Source organism: Ambystoma mexicanum, chromosome 5p, assembly GCF_040938575.1.
Source record: "Ambystoma mexicanum isolate Mex_15411 chromosome 5p, UKY_AmexF1_1, whole genome shotgun sequence".
Taxonomy (NCBI): domain Eukaryota; kingdom Metazoa; phylum Chordata; class Amphibia; order Caudata; family Ambystomatidae; genus Ambystoma; species Ambystoma mexicanum.
Genome location: NC_090930.1, coordinates 547,498,927 through 547,518,451, shown reverse-complemented (window position 1 = coordinate 547,518,451; position 19,525 = coordinate 547,498,927). Strand labels below are relative to the sequence as shown.

Genomic DNA, 19,525 nt, shown 5'->3' with positions numbered 1-19,525 from the left:
TACAGACCACAAGTGCTGCGGGAGCCAAGAGGCAGTGTGCAGTGCAACTGGACATGCAGGAGCCTGGGCCCAAGTTCAAAGGGAGGCCTGGAGACCAGTGCGTGAAACAGTCGGGACATCAGTAGGGGGGGGACAAGAGAAAACGGAAGCGAAGAGGAAGGTCTTGAGTTGCTTCCAGAGCCGGAGGTGGTTCTGCTCAAGTTTGAGAGAGGCAGGGAGGCTGTTCCAAACAGTAACACACAGATATTGATGCATGATATCCGGCCTGTTCACTGTGAAATTAAGCGTTTTCTTGGTTATGTATCATCATAAAATACTATGGTGTCACTCTCTGTGATTGTCTTATCCCTCAAGGACAAACACATTTCACCCTAAGTACATTTCTACCTCCTTAAGGAAAATCAGATGTCACTTTATGATTTAGTGACACCTTACAGGAAAATCAGATGAGATTCACTCATTGTCTATGGTGCATCACAGAAATGCAGGTGTTAGTCTTTGTGGTTTTGTGTTTCATTACAGGAAAACATCACTTGTCACTCTTGAATAGTTCTTCTCACTGGTGAAAAAATGACTTGCCACGTTTTACAATTTGCTGCCTCCTCGTGGAAGAATCAGTTGTCACTATCTGAGATGTTTTGCTCCATCTGGCGTCACTCTCAGAGATTTGCCCCCTTTCCATCGACAAATCAGTTGTCACTCTCTCTGATTTTATGTTTTCTCTCAAACAATCAGATGGCACTCTCTGTGATGTTTTGCCCTGTTAAGGGGACATCATTTGTCACTCTCTGTGATTTTCTGCAGCTATACAAAAACAATCACTTCACACTTTTTTGGATTTTCTGCTTCAGCACATGGACAATCAGATGTTATTCTCTATGATTTTATTCCACCTCACGCACGAAACAGTATTCACTCTTTAAGACGGTCTGATTATTCACAAATCATCACTTGTTACGCTGTGATTTTTTGCCTTCTCCCAGAATTCTTTTTCCTGAAAACAAATTGTGTATAATTGTTTTCTGCTTTACAGCAAAGGTATTTACCACTCTCTCTGATGTTGTGACTTCTAATAGAAAAATCTGATATCACTCTCTCTGATTTTAGACTCCTCCACAAAAGATCAAATGTTGCTTTCTGTGATTGTATGCTCTGTCATTGAAAATTCACATCACTGCATGTGATTGTCTGCTTCCTTGCTGAAAAAAATAAAAATAAAATGTGTCATGTTTCTTCTACCTGGAAAGAATAACTCGTTACTCCCTTGCAATTCCTGCCCCCATGAGTGTAATATCACGTGTCACTGTCTGTGATTGTGTGCCTCTTTATTTATACATTTCTTCATGAAGTAAATAACTTATCACGTCGTGTGATTTCCTGCGTTCTCCTGGAAAGTTGACATGTTAGCCTTTCCGATTTTATGATCCTTCACCAAAATTGTTGTGTGATTTTCTGTCTCATTCCTGAAAAATCAGGCCTCACGCTCTGTGAGAAAAATCTTTACCACTTGCTGTGACAGAATGGCTCTGTATTTATTGTTCGTATGCAAAGGTTTGCTGGCTTTCATTCTCAGAAAGTGAGCTCTGGTAAACAGGCACCACTTTCTTTTGTTCCGTGCTAAAAATGTACAGCACACCCATGTGTACCTTTGCTGATCTCTGTCTATGGAAACACCAGCAGGTACAATGTAGTTTGGCAACAAAGTAGTTACAAAGTAAAATGTGACCGTTAATTCCAAAAGTCATGGACCTCCTTTAACAGTGGGCACTCGTGATTCAAACTTTATACAACTGTGTATCACCATGGCTTTGTGGCAGAACTTTACAACTATATCTAGTTTGAAATAGAGACCTATGTGGAAATGCAATTATAACTGTCAAAACCCAATAGTGGCCTATGAGGAAATGTAATTATAACTGCCCAATCCCATCTGATGTCACGTTATTATCGATTGGTTTGCTGTGATTCGGGCAACTGCCATAGCCCTTTGTGTACTGCAGTCTGAGGCTGAGAGTTTGCCACACAACAGATGTTGGGCCCCATTCTGGATGCCCCTTTGTTCTATGCTGGGAAGACTTGGCACCTTCCCATGAGGACTGTACATACCCCCAGGAGGCAGAGTGGGAACTGGGTACGTCAAAAGGATCTCTGCAACACAATGGGAAAGTCAAACTAGTGGGATAATAACTGGAGTCTTTTTAATCTCAGGCAAACAAGGGTAGTATAGTGTAGCTGAGGAAGGGATTGGCACACTGGAAGAAGAATCCAGCCATCTTGGAAATACCTAGCCCACACACGCTTCCTGTGAGCCCTCCTATCTTCCTGCAGTAAAAGCAATTTGGGAGCTCACATCAAAAAGCAAAATCCTTGTTATAGCAACAAGGAATGGACCTTATAGAAGACTTGACGTAGCGCTGTGATCACATAGATCACTTTGCTCTGCAGCTGCAACCTGCCTCCCCTCCCTACTTGCCTTTCGACGGCACACTTCTGTGTGTGCCGCCAACACATCTCTGTCCCTATGGCGTCAGTTCCTCCCACTTACGTGGGTTGGAGCTGGCACTGCAGGTTACTTTTTTTCTTGTCCCCATGCTCTAGATCTAATGGAAGTGAGGGGGGACCCCCGCAATCCCTGACTCCCATTACAGTGTCCAAGGAGAGCAGGGACACCCCTGCAACCACTGTAATGGGAGTCGAAATTTTTGAAAATGACAAATGCGCAGTAAATACGCATTCAGCATTTTCGAGTCAGTATTTTTGACCGATACTACAGGATCTGGTACAAAGGTAGAAACACTGAAGATCAAATGTCACAAAAGGAAGGACAACACCAGAAGCAGGGTCGTGCTGCAAGCCAGGAGGGTCTGGTACACAGGTAGGATCACTGAAGACCAAATGTCAGAACAAGCAGGGTAAACCAGAGCAGGGTCGCAAATGCAGGCCATGAAGGTCGGTACACAGGTCGGATTGAAGAACAAGGTACGGAACAAAATGTAGACATCACCGGATTTACTCCATTTGAGATGCACCAGGGAATCTTCATGTTTGGCTTGCATCCTCTTCTCGGGCTGCTGAACAGTGTTCCAGGTTGCATACACACCTGACAAGGCAGTGTCGCGGGCTGTGTGATGTAGTTATTGTTTCATGCATGCCACAACAACACGTCAACTGCCTGCATGATGCTGGCAGAGTCGCCATGGCAACTTCCAGCACAAATGGCCATGCAGCTATGGGTCTTGACACTGTGCAAGTATGAATATTGCCCTGCATGTGCCAATCTTCTTAAAACCTCAAACCATTGCTGCTTGTTGAACCTCATCACGACCCAGTTGATCCAGCTCACCACTGAAGTCAAATCGCTGCTTCAAGCATCAAGGTTTTCTTTTAGGGAGTTTCTTTCTTCTTGGTGTATGTTATCTGCTGGAGAAGAGCAGTTGTCTACTGGAACTAACCCAAAGGTATAATTATGAGGTAGTGGGTACTGGCACATGAGCTACAATTAATAAAATGTTGGTGTGATGTTTTGTTTCTATGAAGTCCCTCTTTAGAGGTACCAACCACTTATAGCTTTGCCCATAGGACTGAGTTCTAAACAAAGCAAAACCTCTATCACATGAGTAGTGTCAAAATATAGATAAAGGCTCTACTCTTTTGGTAGGAATGGGAAGTTACTGTGGCACTTGTAAAGTTCTCTTTAATTAAAATTATAATTGGTTATTTATAATGCGCGTAATGCCCAAAAGGTGCCTGGGTTGCTCTGCCTTTTCTTGCTTCCAAGGCGAGTGTGTTGCCCCTGAGCTATCCGCCCGTAGAGGAGGAAACCATGTTTACTAACTTTCTATTTACACTACATGTGTAAAAGTGATGCAGCTCTTTCTTGGGAATCGGATAGGCCAGTGCTTCCTGTGTGTTCCTGAAAAGAGTGTCCCCATGTCTGGGACGGAAACCCCACATTCTCATGTTCCGTGTAAGTGTTTATAGCCCCGTCCTGCCAAGCTGAGGGTTAGAACAAACACAGGTGGAATTATTTGCGGCCCATGTGGCTTATTTACTTAGCTGGGACCAAGCCTAATGAACCCTAGTTGAAACAACTCTTCTTGGAAGAAATAATGAATGCATCTCGATGCACTTAAAAACGGAGTACTTGATTTGGAATGTATTTATACAAATACACAAATGTCCTAAAAACTTTGCTGCCTACAACCACATATGAAGCAACAGATGTACATAAGAAAAAATAGAACACACAAAGTAAAGAGAAGCATAATATATGTACAAATATACAGAAATCAAGTCAAACAGACAAAAGCCTACCTTGAAAAACATCCATACATTCAATTTAGGATATCTGGAAGCCACGCTGGGCTTCAATCGTCCCCCTTGTCACCAAGTGTAACCCTTCAAATCAACCAAAGGGCAACGACCACCTAATCTATACCTATTCTAGGGGATAGGGGGAACACTTCAAAGGTCAAAGAAATGTTTTTAGTTACAACACTAGAAACAGCCCAGGCTGTCAGTTATAATATTCACAGAAGGGCCATCTCCATCTCTGCTGGGAACTGGAGAATAACTAGAACAAACACAGGTGGGTGTGTTCCCAACAGGAATTATTTGCGGCAATTGTGACTTATTTACTTAGCTGGGCCAAAGCCTCATTTATCCTAGTTGAAACAAATTCTCATTGTATCCGTGTACGTGTTTGTAGCCCCCCTCTGCCAAGCTCAGGGTTAGAGCCTGTTTGTATCATGTGTTTTGACATATGCCAAAGACCTCACGCACAGCAAGTGTTAAGTAGCAGCAGGCCTTCAACTGGGTTCAATATGAAGATGGATATACTTGGCAGGTCTGGATTTAGAGTTCTGATTAGGAGGTGCTCTTATCAAAGCAGAAACACCTGGAGATCATGAGATGAGAAGTTTAAGACGCACAAACATGTTTTATGGGGATTAAGGTTTTCAATCCTAAAGGACAACTACTTAATGGCTTTTTCATCAGGACAGTGTTTGTGGATTGGCAGGATCTTGAAGGAGACTGGAAACATGTGGAGGAACATGGAGGACTTCCAGACAAAGCAGAGACTGATAGAGGAAGGGTGACATGTCAATTCATTTCAAATCAACCAGCCGGGGATCTCCAGTATTGATCTCTCATCTGTCCAGCTTCGTGACTGTAGTCCTTGTTCACACATTGTCCCTGCTGTTCATTCCTGGAACATACTCTTCCTTCCCCATTGATGTCTGCGAAATTCCCCTTAAAGGAGGCCCGCAGGACAGTTAATGGTAAGAGGATAAGCCACTGTCAGCAAAACCCTGCAGACTCCCCATGCCCCCTGCTACCAGAGATATAATGGTTCAATATCTTTTACACAACTCGATTCCTGATTCCATTGACTGCAAGAAGAAACTCTGATGACTGGAGAAGGAGAAGGATGGGGCCAAGTGGGGAAAAGTCTCCTCTGCCAGGAACACTGGAGCTGCAGGAAGCCCTGACAGTGGGGCCTCAAAGCTCAAGGATATAGTTACTCCTAAACAGAGCCAGGAAAGTACCTACTGAGTTTCACTTTAGAAATCCAGAACCAGCACTCCGTTCCATTGCACCTGGAGAACTACCATAGATCGCTGGCGCAGTGTAAAGTGTCTCAGCTAGAAGCCTGCCTGACACTGATTGAGGAGAACTGCAAGCAACTCTCCAGCTACTGAGAGATGCCAGCTTCTGCAAATGCGAGTAAAATGCATCCTTAATCTCTACCATGCAGCCAACAGGAGGGCCTCCAACAAGGTTCTGTGATCTGGACTGAAGTCTGGACTTCAAAGACTGTTGCTGCCAACTTCCTCACATATCCTGCCTCAGTCCGAATGCCGTGAAGACCCCAGAAGTGTCTCCTGGAGCCAAGGGGCTAGGGGAGGTGCAGCTTGCTTCCCAGCGTTCTCTTTATTGCATCTTAAAGGTATGACATATTCTCCTGGCAACACTCTGTTTGGTGGCCCACACCTAGAATGCTTCTTTTACACCCTCAAGCCCTAACTTTGTCTTTTGCATCCAGTCAGTGAGGCCGTATCCACCTGCTGCAAGGTGGTCCTGCCGAAGTTGAGCCGCATTCAGACAGTCATTTATCTAATTAAACTGCTAAAAATGCATTCATCCAGGTATCACCCACGTTCACCAAACAGCAAGAAATCCCTCTCAGTGAGTGACCATGACATCTGTGAACATATTTGAAGCTACACCCCAGTCAACATGCTTATGAGGGGACTTTTGAGTTCTTGGAAGGGAAGTCTGATGTACAGTTGACCGGTCAGATAGCACAGTGAGCTAAGAGCTGATATCTGTGTGCACCCTGCTGTGGCCAGTTCGACTCAGCCTTTCATCCTTCTGAGGTCGAAAAATTGAGTACCAATCTGTGGGATTATAATGTCTTCTGTTATTTCAGCCCTCTGAGACCTATGGGTGTGTAGCGCACTATATAAGAAATACATTATCATTATTACGTGTCTGTGGGCCAATATAATCCTATAGGTGGAGTATTTCAGTGACTGAAATGTTCTTTCCTGTTTTGACCCATTAAATGGCAGTCAATTGACTTAAAGTTTGGTTGCAGTTTCTTGGCGGCTGTTCTTTACTGCGATACGTTTTTACTATAGTGCTTTAATTCAATGCTCCCTGTCCAATGGTCATGAAATGTAGGCTACATCTGTATCAAGCTTGTGAAAATGCCAGGGGGAGTGCGGCGAACTAGCTGAGGGTTATTCAGTACAGACCAGAGGAATCCCGCCAGCCCTGAACTCCCCGCCCCCTCTTTTGCAGTTTGCAAACCAAGATTGCGAATCCTGCCACAGAAAGAGTGGCAGCAGGTACTTTTCTAACTTGTTGAACATACATAATGGGCCAGATTTTCAAAACCTTTTTTGAATTAAAAACCCCATTGTAAAAGGCTCTGTACTATAGGTCCCATGTCTTTTCTGACCTGTCCCCCATGGTTTGATTAAGCACCTGGTGCAAAAGGGCACAAGGCAAATTCAGCAGAATATGCTCCCATGGTGTTGTTATATGTAGACCTGTGTGCTTGTCTATGATGCTATGTTTTAAACTGTATATGTTTACCCCTTTCTCTTTTTTTTTAGGAAGCACGTGGCAGGATAAAGTTTCTGATATCAGAGCTCAAATGGACAGGCATTCGCAAAAGCCCACGGCTGTGCTGCTTTCAGCGCTGGACGAAACGGCATGTGAGGAGCGAGCATTACATACCATGCCATTGTAATCGGAACACCCTTAAAGATTTTAGTACCTTATGTAAAATACCTGGAAATGCCTTGCCCACCTCTCCCTGCACATACTGGACACAGGCAAACGCACTGAAATAATGTCAAGAACTGCAAAAGTATCTAACACAAGCGAGCAAAGGGTCTATACATACAGCTGAGTTAAAAAGTCACCTGCATAGTAAATAAATCCATACACACATAATGAAAAGTACTCGTCCTTCCATGGTAGTGCACGTTGTTCCAGACCTATCAGGAATAGAGTATCTCATGTACAGTTGTTGTCTCCTGATAATGGAGCTGAATCAAGTTTAAGAAAATTCCAGATTAAGGGCCCGATTCATGGAATTTTCTGCGCACTAAATTGGGCTTTGCGCACAATTCCAGGCACAAAATCCCGTTTGTCAATTCATGGAATCGACTGCTTGGGACTTTTTCGTACTTTGCAGAGACTTCGGGCAGGCTCGGCACGTCTCTGTGTGCAGTCAAACACCCCGTGCGAGACGCATCACAAAGTGTGGGCGTGGCCTGCGCAGAGGCCAGAGTAAGGGGCAGAACACACAAAATGGAGAAGAGCATGGGAAAATGTGAGTGTTACGAGGGACGGGGTTGCAGGCAGTCCAACACACGCCCACAGATGCGCAGAACGAAGCGTATTCATGAATCTAACCGTGCAAATGTTAGGACTGATTTTCTATACTCTGGCCTGGTGGACAGATGTATAGAAGGCCAACCTATATTGTGACAGGGACAACTCTGGGAAGCTGTAGCCAAACCAGTTCAAGGTAGCAGTGACGAGGGTCTAGGCTAAGTCTCAAGAGGTGGTGAGCTTGTAAGGGGTCCACAGTGAGCACGCACAGCAAAGCAGTCACGGAACACACTTAGACAAACAGGTATAAAAATACTTTATTAAGGGCCAAAATAATACAGTGAAAAATGACTACTAACAGGTAATACTATCACTCAATACTATAAAATTAGATACATGTTTACAGTTACTGGTGTAGGGAAAATACATATCAAACCCCTGAGAAGAAATGTACAGATTAGTATTAGCACTACAAGTCCACAGAGAGTCAACCGTAACTTCAGAAGTTCAACCCTAAGCTGTCTGGGGCCTTGTGCCCAAAGGTTCAGCAAAGTTTCCACTTAGTTTGTGAAGCTGGAAAAAATGAAGGTAAGGTCTCTGAGGTCCAGAGAACAGTTTGGAGTGCTTGTGTCAGCAAGCAATGGCAAAGCCAAAGTGTTAGAAAAGTTTAATGAAAGTTACCAAACTTTTAAAAGGGAGTTTAGCGGTCAGGTTGGTATTGCTACAACTCACTCCATGTACTCTGATATTTCATGAGGCTTGGAAGGTCGGTTGAAGAGGATACAAGGTCACTTTTCCCACCATCAGCATCAGCCCTTCATCCCCAGTGGTTGCAGGTTCGAGCAGATCTCCGGTCAGTGTCTGATGCTGGTGCAAGAACACTCAGTGTAAGAATGCAGCTAAAGTCAATGAAGGGCCCCTCTCAGTACAGGAATGCTTGCAGGTAAGCAATTTCTGATGATGGACACTGATGCATGGCGAAGCAAAGGGATTCACTTGCTGCGGTCAGACTTTCCCTCCTATCTCGAGTCCACTTGATTCTACGACCACAGAACTTTGGGGGGTAGGTCTTGTTGCACAAGCCGAGGATCCCCCAAGTTCCAGACCTCAACTCGGAACGGCAACTTCTGCAGCACAGTAGACCAAGCTCAGAGCTGGTAAGCCACATGGTGGTCCTGGGGCACTTCCGGAGGCTCTTCTTCGTAGGGCTCTGAGCTGACGTTGAGAACGGATGTTGCCACCACTCCAGGGGTTGCAGCTCCTTCGCAGGACTGCTGGAGATCTTCCACAGTACATGGCTCTACCAGGGCAACAGCAGAAGTTGATCGCCAAGCCTTCTTCCGACTGGTCCATGGTCTCCTTGCAAGTCTTGTAGCTGGACAGGAGTATTAGCTCCTTCGATGTCTTCCAGGGTCTCTCCAGAGTGGGTGCAGAGGCCCTCGTCTTATCCAAAAATCCAGGTAAGAGCAGCAGCCCCATTAGCCAATGACAGATCTGCCCCAAACACACACCCCAGCAGTGGTCCAATCAATGGTGGCAAAATTCATTCATTCCACTCAGATACACTGGCACCAGTATGTTGATTGGTACCAGACAGTCTCAGCCCACTTCCTGGCAGCAACCACACATGGCCCTCCAGTAGCCTGCAAAAAGTCTGTGCTTTCCCGGGCACTGGAAGTCCATATAAGGATTTTCGTTGCCTCACAGGCCAGGAAGAAGGCTAAAAAACAAGAGGGCCAAAAGACAAGTGAAAAATCTTGTGGCATGGACATGCTTGATCACTAGCCACAGTTAGTAGCCAAATGTGATAAATGCGGTAAGGCTAAAACGAGAAGCACCAAAAAATGGTTCCTGCTGCCACCAGCTTGTCCATGTAGCACACCTAGAGTAACCAAACATTCTCAGAGTGCTAGTCTAGCTCAAAACAAAAAGTGATAAAAAGTTACCACAAGTGATAATAAGTTACTAAAAGTAGTAACAAAGTAACTAGACTACGGGAAACAATGTTTCCCAGTACTGACAGACTGATGGACATGTCCGTTTCTCCATAACAGATTAGCAAAGGCCAGTGTAGTGAAGAACAGGTCAGATACAAAAATAAAAGCTAGAGGTTTGGGGGTCTATAGAAATGGAAGGAAAGGTGCAGTAAAAAGGAATCTTTCCTAACAGCGAGCTCTCGTCAGGGAAAGGCCCACTCAAAGCCCTCAATCTATCCGCCACGCGAAGAGAGGCGTACAGACACTTGCGCATAGGAATCACCTTTGCGCAGTGAGATCGCATGTTGAATTTAGGGGTGCGTGCACGCAGATGGGGTTAGGAACTAACTTAGAGGTGCGGGTACGCAGTGTAGCGGGGTGCATGAACGGTTTACAGTGGGGTTCACAAACAGATTTTCCAGAGTTTTATCTTCATTACGGAAATTTGTATGCATTTTGTTGGGGTGCCGGTAGTAGTTATGGGGGGTCCCTTGAAGTGTTACCGAGGTGCAGACCTGGCTGTGGGGGACCCCACGCACTGTTTCAAGAGTACAAGTGTTTGACCCGAGGAGTATGCAAAGCTAGCTGTATATGACTCTTTTTGCTTTGCGTGGGGGCGTGTTGGGGGCGTTCCGGAAGTGAATTGCGTATAGGGTCACTTTGCACAAATAATTCCATGAAGAAGAGGAGCGTGCAGGCCTTTGCAGGATCTCTGTACACTTTTCCATGAATCGGGCCCTAAATCACTGTAGGTTAAGAATAGAATTCGAATTTAACTTAACTAGCTAGAATTGTCTTGGTGGGCGGAGGGGTGACACCGTGTTGTTTTAGTGAGGCAGCAGAAAATAGCAGTGACTAGGTTCAGAGTGATACCATTTTTTTCTTGACACAGCAGGGAGTCCCAGTCAGTGTATCGACATGCCGGTTTTCTTTTCCGGATGCACCAGAAAATCAGAGTGCCTGGGTTCAGAGAGGAGCATATTTTTTTTTTCTTGAGGCTAATCTAAATTACAGCAAATCGCTTATAGCTGCACACGAGTTTTTTTCCGTCCTGGGGGAACAAAGAACAAAGAATTCAGTGGCAGTGTCTAGAACGACACAAGTCCCGTAGGGGAACAGAACATGCGTGATTGCATTCACAAGGACACATCTTTTTTTTTGGTTTTCAGGGCATCATAAAAAAGCACAAAGGCACATTTTATTTCTTGTGAGGCAGCGGAAAATCATTTCCTAGCAGTGGCACGGATGATTTGTTTGTGAATGGCAGCCAGTCGCAGTGAGCGGCTTCAGAGTAGTCTGAAAAGTCCCTCATTCTTATGTTCTTCCAGGGCTCTGCCAGGCTGCCTCAAAGCAACCGGCAATGATGAGAGTTTCTAACGCCAGATCAAGGCCCACGCTAGGGCGCCACCTGAACACCCTTGATCAATGGGAGTGTCTCTCAGTCTCAGGTCTATTTTGGGCGGTTCCACCAGCACCACTATGAGGTTTCCTGAAGGATCATTCTAGGCCATAGATGTCCCCAGATCATCACCTGCAAACACCTAAAGCTCAATCTCTCAGTGGTACCAGCAGAAGGCACTGCTCATTGGCAGCATTGCTACGTCCCCCCTCACATTATCAACATCACCTCAATGGCAAGCCCACTTTGCTCAGGCTCACCGCCCAGACACCCAAGAGTTGCACCCCATTTACCATGTATGTTCTGATTGTTCAGCATTTTTTTTTATTTGTTTTATTGTGTATACAGTTTGAAAAACGTTTACACATAAATATCACAAGAAAATAAATCACAAAAACTAAGAATACATCAAATTCAAATTCAATTCATTTAAAAACAATCACAGATCAAACTCATATAAAAGATAAGATAATACATCTCATTAAGATCAGCGCATGGATTAAATGCGATTAATTTAAAAAGAAAAAGAGAAAATCAGAGCACATGAACATTAGATGACAAAATGATATAGAGCCAGAATAATCCTAAGGAAAGTAACAAGGCAGAGCCTCAAGCCAGCAGATATGACAGATCTACCATATCAGAAGAGCACATTTTTAAAGTTCCACCAGTAGTTCGATATTGTTCAGTATTACCTAGTCTCAACATTTAGATTCGACTCACATCCTGATCCAGACACATTTTAAAAGCTTCATAGAAAACAAATATTTAAGATAACTAACTTCTTTGTCTAATTATCCACAGGGCTTTTTAACCTACGAGGCAAGGACATCCCGTACAATCCGTTTTTCAACGCCTACACTCTTCTCAGTAAGGAGAACATCAGGTGAGTGATGCCGGACCAGCTCGAATGTCAACGTCAATCTAGCCGATAGTGTGCCCTGTGTCATTGGAAAGTTGAGCCCAGTTCTGTTTTTGAAAAATCAGAAAAGCATGGAAAATATTATAATGACTGCATCAGGGAGTGGCTAAAGTGGTGTGGAGCTATATTTAGTTGTTTTCACACGTCTCTTTGATGTGCTCCTAAATCGAGAGAATTGCTTGGATCTTTTTGAAAAGCACTCACACGTTTATGAAAGTGCAATGAGTTTATGAGTGAGGGAATCACTGAGTGAGGGAAGGAGTGATATGACAGTTTGTGCATCAGTGTTTTACATCTCCCTGACACTTCAAAATGGCAGAGTAAAGGCCACTCTATTCTTCAAATGGGTTAAATGCAACTTATCAGCATGATCTGGAGCATGATAGCAAGCACATTGTCCAGTTCTGCCACTAAAATACAACAAAGCATGCCTGTCTGTGTCGCATGATATTTAGGTGTTGGAGGTGGCTGCCTGTGTTTACCCACTCTAAGTTGATTTACCTTTTGGTTTTGGCAAATTTGTGTAGTGCTTGTGCCACAAAACTGCTGAAACCATTGTTACAGAAGAGAGATAGGGAATGGGGATTCTGAACTGAGAATATCTGGTCGGCATAGCAACCAACAATGACACAGAATGAAACTGCCAAATCATTAAAATCTCTTTTTCCAAACTCCTCTGCTGTACTACCCAATTAGAAGTTCACTAACAATATTTGCTCCAATCAGCAGCTTTGTGAGAAGAAAGCAGGGAGCCAGGTTTTCCATTACCCATTTGGGCTTTGATTTCAGATGGAGCTATTTGGGCTATTTCACAGTCAATTGGGCTATTGTTGGGCTACTTTGACAGCAGATCTGTTTTTTTCCTCCTCAGGCTGCCTCGCCCACCCATGCCCACTCTCTATACCCCCATCTAGTCCTCCCCAATCACGTGTGCTGGCTGTGTTTTGTTTGAGCCACATCCAACTACCATCACCCACTCACCCTACCATCACCTTCTGTACCCCACCCTCTTTACCCTCATCCAACCAACCCACAATGGGATTATACAATTACTGCACCAATTCTACAGTGATAGACGAAAATGTCGCTTTTCGACAACCCCATTGCACCCCATAAATATGTGGGGGACAGTAAATAATGAATGTGGGAGGGAGTAGAGAGGCAACAGGGGTTCTGCACTTTCATATATATGCAGTGAAAAGGGGTACAAAATATTTTTTAAATCACATTTTCAGCTGTTGCAGTAAAATCAGCACAGTTATCACATAGATCCCCACATCTCTAGAAATGCCCACCCATGCACCCAAATCCCACCCCCTCAATCCCACCCATACTACCGTCTTCCACCAAAGCCACAACATCTCTACACCCCCTCACCCGAAAGCCAACCCACCCACCCTACTCCGACCCTCTCGACCCACCCACCTACCCTACCCCTAACCCATCCTACTCCCACTCTCCACTTTCTCTACCCCCAGTCACCCACCCTACCCCCAAATTAGCTACCTCCACCCGGCCACTCTACCCCCACCCTCTCTACAATAAACCCACCCTCTCTATCCCCACCCACCGCCCACTCTCTCTACCCCAACCAACCCCCATTCCCTGTACCCACCCCACCCCACCCTCTCCAGCATCTCCCACCCACCCTAGAACCACCATCTCTAACTCCTTCCACCCTACAGCCATTCTCTCTATCCCAACCTACCCATCCAACCCTACTCTCTCTACCCCAAACCACCCACCCTATCCCCACTCTCTCTACCCCATGCACATACTCTAGCCTCACTCTCTCTACCCTCACCCAATATACCCCCACTCTCTATACACACACCTACTCTATTCCCACTCTCTCTGCACCTACACACCCTACACCCACTCTCTATTTCCCCACCCACCTGACCCTCACTCTCTCTACCCACACTTACCTGCCCAACCCCAATCCACCAACCCTGCCCCACTCTTTCTACCCCCACTCACCCACCCTACCCCCACTCTCTCTCTACACACATGCACCCACCCTACTCCCACCCTTCTACCCCCACCCACCCTACACTGACCCGCTCCACCCCCACCCACCCACCTACACTGACACTATCTACCCCCACCCACCCTACACCCACCCTACACCCATCCTCCCTACCCCCACCCAGCCTACCCCACCCTCTCTACCCCCACCCTACTCTCCCTAATCATTCCCTCTGCCCACGCCGATCCTACCCCCACTCTCTCTACCCCCACCCATTCACCCCTCTCCCACTCTCTCTACCACAACCCTCCCATCCCAACCCCACTCTCTCTACCACCACCCACCCACCCCAACCCTCTGACACTAACCGCTCTACCCCCACACCCACCCAATACCCACCCTCTCTACCTTCACCCACCCACTCTACCCCCACCTGCTCTACCCCCACTGACCCTACACCTACCCTCTCTAGCATAAACTTACACTCACTGTCCCTGCCCACCATCTCTACCGCCACCCACACTACCCCCACTATCACCACCCCCACCCACCATACCCCCATTCCCACTACCCACACCCACCCTACCCCACTCTCTCTACCCCCACCCACCCCACTCCCACTCTCTCTTCCCTCACCCACCCCACTCCCACTTTCTCTACCCAAACCCACCCTCTCTACCCCACCCCCAACCCTAGACCCACCATCTCCACCTCCACCCACCCTGATTCCACTCTCTACCCCAACCCATCCTTCCTACACCCACTCTCTCTCTACCACTTTCTCTGTCCCCATGCATGTACTCTACCACCCCCCCACTCACCCACCCACCCTTCACCCAACCCTCTTGACCACCACACATCCACCCTGCACCCATCCCTCTACCTCCACCCACTTAACCTCTCTACACACACCCTCTCTACTCCCACCCACCTACCCTCTCTACCACAACCCACACTACCCCCTTTCTCTACCCCACCACCCTACCCTCATTGCCTCTATCCAAAGCCACCCTATCCTCACTCTCTCTACCCCGACTCCACCCTACCCCCACTCTCCTTAGACCCTCTAACCCCACCCCCACTCTCCCTACACCCACCCACCCCACTGCACTCTCTCACCCAATCCCTCCCACCCTACCCTCACTCTCTGTACCTCAACCCACCCATCCTACCCCGACTCCCTGTACCCCAACCCACCCACCCTACCCCCACTCTCTCTAACCCAGCCCACCCACCCTAACCTCACTCTCTCTATCCCAACCCGCCCACCCTAACCTCACTCTCACTATCCCCAAGCTCATACTCTACCCTCACTCTATCTACACCCACCCACTCTACCCCATTCTCTCTATACCCATCCTACACCCACTCTATCTATCCCCACCCCCTACCCCACTCTCTCTATCACCACTCGCTCTACCCTCACTTTCTATACCCACACCCACCCTACCGCCACTCTCTCTACCCAGACCCACCCACCTTACACCCCCACTTATCACCCTATGCCCACTGTCTCTACACACACACACCCACCCTACTCCACCCCACCCTCTACCCAGACCCACCCCTCTTACACCCACACTCTCTACCCCACACACCCTACACCCACTCTCTCTATCCCCACCCACTACCCCGCTCTACCCTCACTTTCTATACCCACACCCACCCTACCCCCACTCTCTCCACCCAGACCATCCCACCTTACACCCCACTCATCCACCCTATGTCCACTCTCTCTACACACACCCACGCATCCTACCCCACCTGCTGCCCAGACCCACCCACCTTACACCCACACTCTCTACCCCACCCACCTTACACACACTCTCTCTACCCCCACCCTACCCCTACTCTCTCTACCCCACCCTACTCCTACTCTGTTTACCCCCACTCACCCTACCCTCATTCCCTCTACCCACTCCCACCCTGCACCCACTCTGTCTGCCCTGACTACACCCCACCCTCACCCTCTCTACCGCCACCTGCCCACACCACCCCCACTCTCTCTAAAACACAACCACCCACCCACACCCTCTCTCTACCCCAACCTTCCAACACCAACACAACTCTCTCTACCACCACCCACCCCACCCCCTGACCCAAACCTCTCTAATCCCACCCGCCCAATTCCCACCCACTCTACCCTCACCCACACATCCTACCCCAGCCACTCTACCCTCACCCACACAACCCCACTATCTACAGCCACCCACCCACCCTACCCCCACATCTCTACCAACATCCACCCTCCCTACACCAATCCTCTCTACACCCAACCACCCACCCTACCCCCACCCTCTTTACCATGACCCTTCCTACCCCTACTCTCTCTACCCCAACCCACCCACCCTACCCCCACTCTCTCTACCCCAACCCACATCCCCTACCCCCACTCTCTCTACCCCAACCCGCACACCATACCCCCACTCTCTCTACCCAAACCCACCCAACCCCCACTCCCTCTATACCCATGCATGAACTCTACAATCACTCTCCCTACCGCCACCCACCCTTTCCCCACTCTCTCTATGCCCACCCACCCTACCCCGCTCTCTTTATCCCCACCCATCCTACCCCCCTCTCTCTACTCCCGCCCACTCACACTCCCTACCCCCACTATTTCTACCACCAAAACCCACCCTCCAGAACCCCCACCATCCCTACCTCCACCTTCTCTACCACAACCCATCCTACCCTCACTCTCTCTACCCCCACCCTACCCTCATTCTCTATACCCACGCTCACCCTAACCCCACTCTCTCTATCCTGAATACACCCCTCCCCTACTCTCCTTACACCTAGCCACCCCACCCCCACTCCCTCTAAACCCACCCAACCACCACAACTCTCTCTTCCTCCGCACCCCCGCCCCACACCCATGCTCGAATTACCCTCATCATCGTATTAATTCATACAAAATAAATAAAAGCCAGGGCTTCTACACCCTTGTCAGTTCGTAATTCATCATACATGGAAACCAGCGGGCTGCGACAGGAAGCCCAGAAAGTGAAAGCATACCGCAACCCCATGACCAGCGTATTTGACACAAAAGGAACCTAGGGACTGTGCTGAGTGTGGCTATGCAGGATGGTATTTATGGGCTTATTGGTTATATAGGAATCTGTCCTGGCTGTGCTAACTTGGCAAAGTGAAATATGTGTATATTCTGCTAGCTGGGCAAGCTAGAATCTACCCTTACTGTGCTTACCGGGCAAAATGAAATCAGGAATCACTGTGTTGTCAGTGCATTGACTTCACTGTCCTAAATGGGAATAATGGAATCTGTCCTTACTATGATAACTGGGCCTATGGAATGTGTTCAATTAGTGCTAAATGGGTATACCATAGTCCATCTGGACTGTGATGAAAAGGCATTCATTCGGGTATCTGGCCTTGCTGTGCGTGCTGTATATCATGGCATTTGCCCTTAACGTGCTACTGAGTTGGGTATTCGTTTTTATATGCATCATATGTGTTACATAAATAGAGATCTGCTGGGTATACAGACACATGAAATAGAACGAAATAACCGGTAAGCATGCCAGGATGCCTCTCCGGGTGGTGTGGGGGGCATTTATCGGAACGGGTATTGTCTGGTCTACCGTTAAGACCCAAACAAAACTGTATGCAACCCGGAATCAAGCTCTCCGAGTAGTCAGATGGATACCTTGGGAGTATTCTGGGCTTCTCTCTACAACCACTGGGCACTGGGCACTGGGCTCAGCAGTGTCCGGATGGCCGGATGGAAGAAAGACTTGAACCATGAATCGTCTGCTCCCTCGTGAGAGTGGCCAGCAGCATTGAAATACCAGCACCCCTGGGGCTGGCTCAATAGCTGCTGGCCATCATTCTGGACGACTTGTACGGGAAGTCAACCCTTACGATGAATTTGTAAAGTCCTTTTTAGTTTTTTTTCTCAGCTTTACCTCATTGCCCCTTGGCTGTTGTTATGCCTTGAAAATCAGTCTCCCCATATCTTTCAAACAGAGGCTTCACAGGATACTAATTGTCATTGCTCGCCTAGTGTTCTGAAACTCTTATGTTTTACCAGCGGTTTGATCTGTTCGCTGGTCCAGAAATATATGCATCCTAAGGCCCTGTGTCTGATGCTTCAGGTGGCAGTGAGCTTGATATAAATGCTAAGCCATAGAAATTGAAATTTGCAATTTGACGTTTTAAAAAAAAAAGTACGTCTCAGTATGTGGAAAAAAGTGTGCAACACTGCACTCAAAATATATGCTCCACAACCTAGAAATTGTTACAATGCGTGGAATTGATTAGTAAACTAACAAATCAGACTTTCTTACTACCTTAAGTTAGCGGTGGACAAACCTATAGCTTTTATGTGTACTCGATTGTGATTATTCTTGCCAAGACTGAAGTTGACTTTGGAGTTCGTCTTATTTACACTGTGAATTTGCCTGCTTCTGTGATTGGTGGGAGCTGTTTGTGTAAAATGTCAGCATAATCTCAGGAGCAGCTTGGCAAACAGATTGTGTTTCTTTGTAGGTTGTTTGTAAACGAGAGTCGCATCACGGCAGAAATCCACAAGTACCTTCAGACAGACTGCTCAACACCCATGTGTGTCCAGCTCTCAGACTACAGTCTAGTCCGGGAATATGTGAGGAACTACACCAGAGACAATGTAAAAGTATGGATCGGTACGGAGTATACCACCTTTGGACTCTATGAGGTCATCCCTCAGGTAGGAGCCACAACTGTTTTTTTTTTCTTTTTTAGTTTATAACAAAGAAATGTCAAGAAATCAACGTCTTAAAAACACATCTCATGATGATCAATCTTCAATTTTTCCCATAAGTGTCATTTTTTTTGAGTTTTTGTTCCTAATTCGTTCTTGTAATAAGATCAGTCGTTGCGGTCTGGTCTAACAGTTCAGCTATTTGCTCCAGCAATAGCGTCGAAGCAAAGCTGAGTTTTAAATTGTACCCCCCTCACAGCAGTTCCCACCATTGTTGTCCATTTAGCGACGATCTTCTCACAATGAATGTTTCTAACTGTCGTGTTCTCATTGTTCTTAACGAAGGGCAAAATATGCTTAAATGTCACAAAGTTTCAACTGAACCTTGACAGAAAGGGCACTTATTATCCATGAACAACTTTATTCTCCAGCTTTCTAAGATCTCATTTGTGTGGAATAAGTCGAAACGGAATTTCATAAATAAGTGCCAATGGCTTTGACTGGGGAATTTTTCCAAATATTTTGGTAATTTGTTTAGGGCGTTAGGTTCGCTGGCCATGTTCTTGAAAAGTCTATATTTGTGTCTTTGTTCGACGGTGTCAGACCAATCCTGAGTCCACAATCTCCTCTTTACTGTCTCAGGATTCGTTCTTAACGTTTCCATGGATGCACCAATGTCTTCCAACATTTTTAAGCGCCACTCATTCCA

General features: G+C 46.8%; 1 protein-coding gene across 2 annotated transcripts in view; it reads left to right on the top strand.

Annotated features, from left to right (window-relative positions):
- LOC138481081 (xaa-Pro aminopeptidase 2-like) overlaps positions 1-19,525 on the top strand; it is a 633,999-nt gene that overhangs the window by 332,422 nt on the left and 282,052 nt on the right. For both annotated transcript variants that reach the window (XM_069612976.1, XM_069612977.1), the window contains 3 exons: positions 7,125-7,226; positions 12,031-12,112; positions 18,627-18,822. In XM_069612976.1, coding sequence (XP_069469077.1) covers positions 7,125-7,226; positions 12,031-12,112; positions 18,627-18,822 — 380 coding nt within the window. The remainder of the gene's footprint in view (positions 1-7,124; positions 7,227-12,030; positions 12,113-18,626; positions 18,823-19,525) is intronic.